Source organism: Charadrius vociferus, unplaced genomic scaffold (genome assembly GCF_000708025.1).
Source record: "Charadrius vociferus isolate BGI_N301 unplaced genomic scaffold, ASM70802v2 scaffold619, whole genome shotgun sequence".
Lineage (NCBI taxonomy): Eukaryota > Metazoa > Chordata > Aves > Charadriiformes > Charadriidae > Charadrius > Charadrius vociferus.
Window position 1 is genome coordinate 552,713 of NW_009649962.1, and position 870 is coordinate 553,582.

Consider the following 870-nt stretch of genomic DNA (forward strand, 5'->3'; position numbering starts at 1 on the left):
CGTGACGGACCCGGCACTCGCCTACTTCACCGCCAAGCAAGGCTACACCACCCACACCCTCCGCCTCAACTCCTGCTGGGAGATCACCAACCATGGTGTGGTCAACATGGTCCACAGCCTGCCCAACCTGAGCGTCCTCAGCCTCTCGGGCTGCTCCAAGGTGACGGATGACGGTGTGGAGCTGGTGGCTGAGAACCTGCGGAAGCTGCGCAGCCTCGACCTCTCCTGGTGCCCTCGCATCACCGACATGGCCCTGGAGTACATCGCCTGCGACCTGCACAAGCTGGAGGAGCTGGTGCTTGACAGGTACGGGGCCATGCTAAGCCCTGCTGAGAAATGCCATGCCATGTTGAGGCATGTTGAGCAGTGCCAAGGTATGCCGTGCCATGCTGAGCCACACCGTGTCATGCCAAGCCATGCCTTGGCATGCCAAGTCATGCCATGCCATGTTGAGTTGCGCCATGCTGTGCTGCGCCATGCCAAGCTGTGCGATGCCATGCCGAGCCATGCCATGCCACGCCGAGCCATGCTGCACCGCGCCAAGCTGTGCCATGCCGTGCTGAGCCATGTTGAGCTGTGCTGAGCCATGTTGAGCCATGCTGAGCCATGCCATGCCATGCCGAGCTGTGCCATGCCATGCCAAGCTGTACCATGATGTGCTCAGCCATGGTGAGCCACAGTGAGCCATGCCATGCCATGCCATGCCATGCTGAGCTGTGCCATGCCACGCCAAGCCATGCTGCACCATGCCAAGCTGTGTCATGCCATGTTGAGCCGTGCCATGCCATGCCATGCCATGCCGAGCCATGCTGCACCATGTCAAGCTGTGCCATGATGTGCTGAGCCACAGTGAGCCATGATGAGCCACGA

At 60.9% G+C, this 870-nt stretch overlaps 1 protein-coding gene across 1 annotated transcript in view; it reads left to right on the forward strand.

The window, feature by feature from the left end:
• FBXL16 (F-box and leucine-rich repeat protein 16) overlaps positions 1–870 on the forward strand; it is a 6,728-nt gene that overhangs the window by 1,778 nt on the left and 4,080 nt on the right. The window contains exon 2 of the mRNA XM_009891541.1: positions 1–306. This exon is cut by the window's left edge and continues 6 nt beyond it. Coding sequence (XP_009889843.1) covers positions 1–306 — 306 coding nt within the window. The remainder of the gene's footprint in view (positions 307–870) is intronic.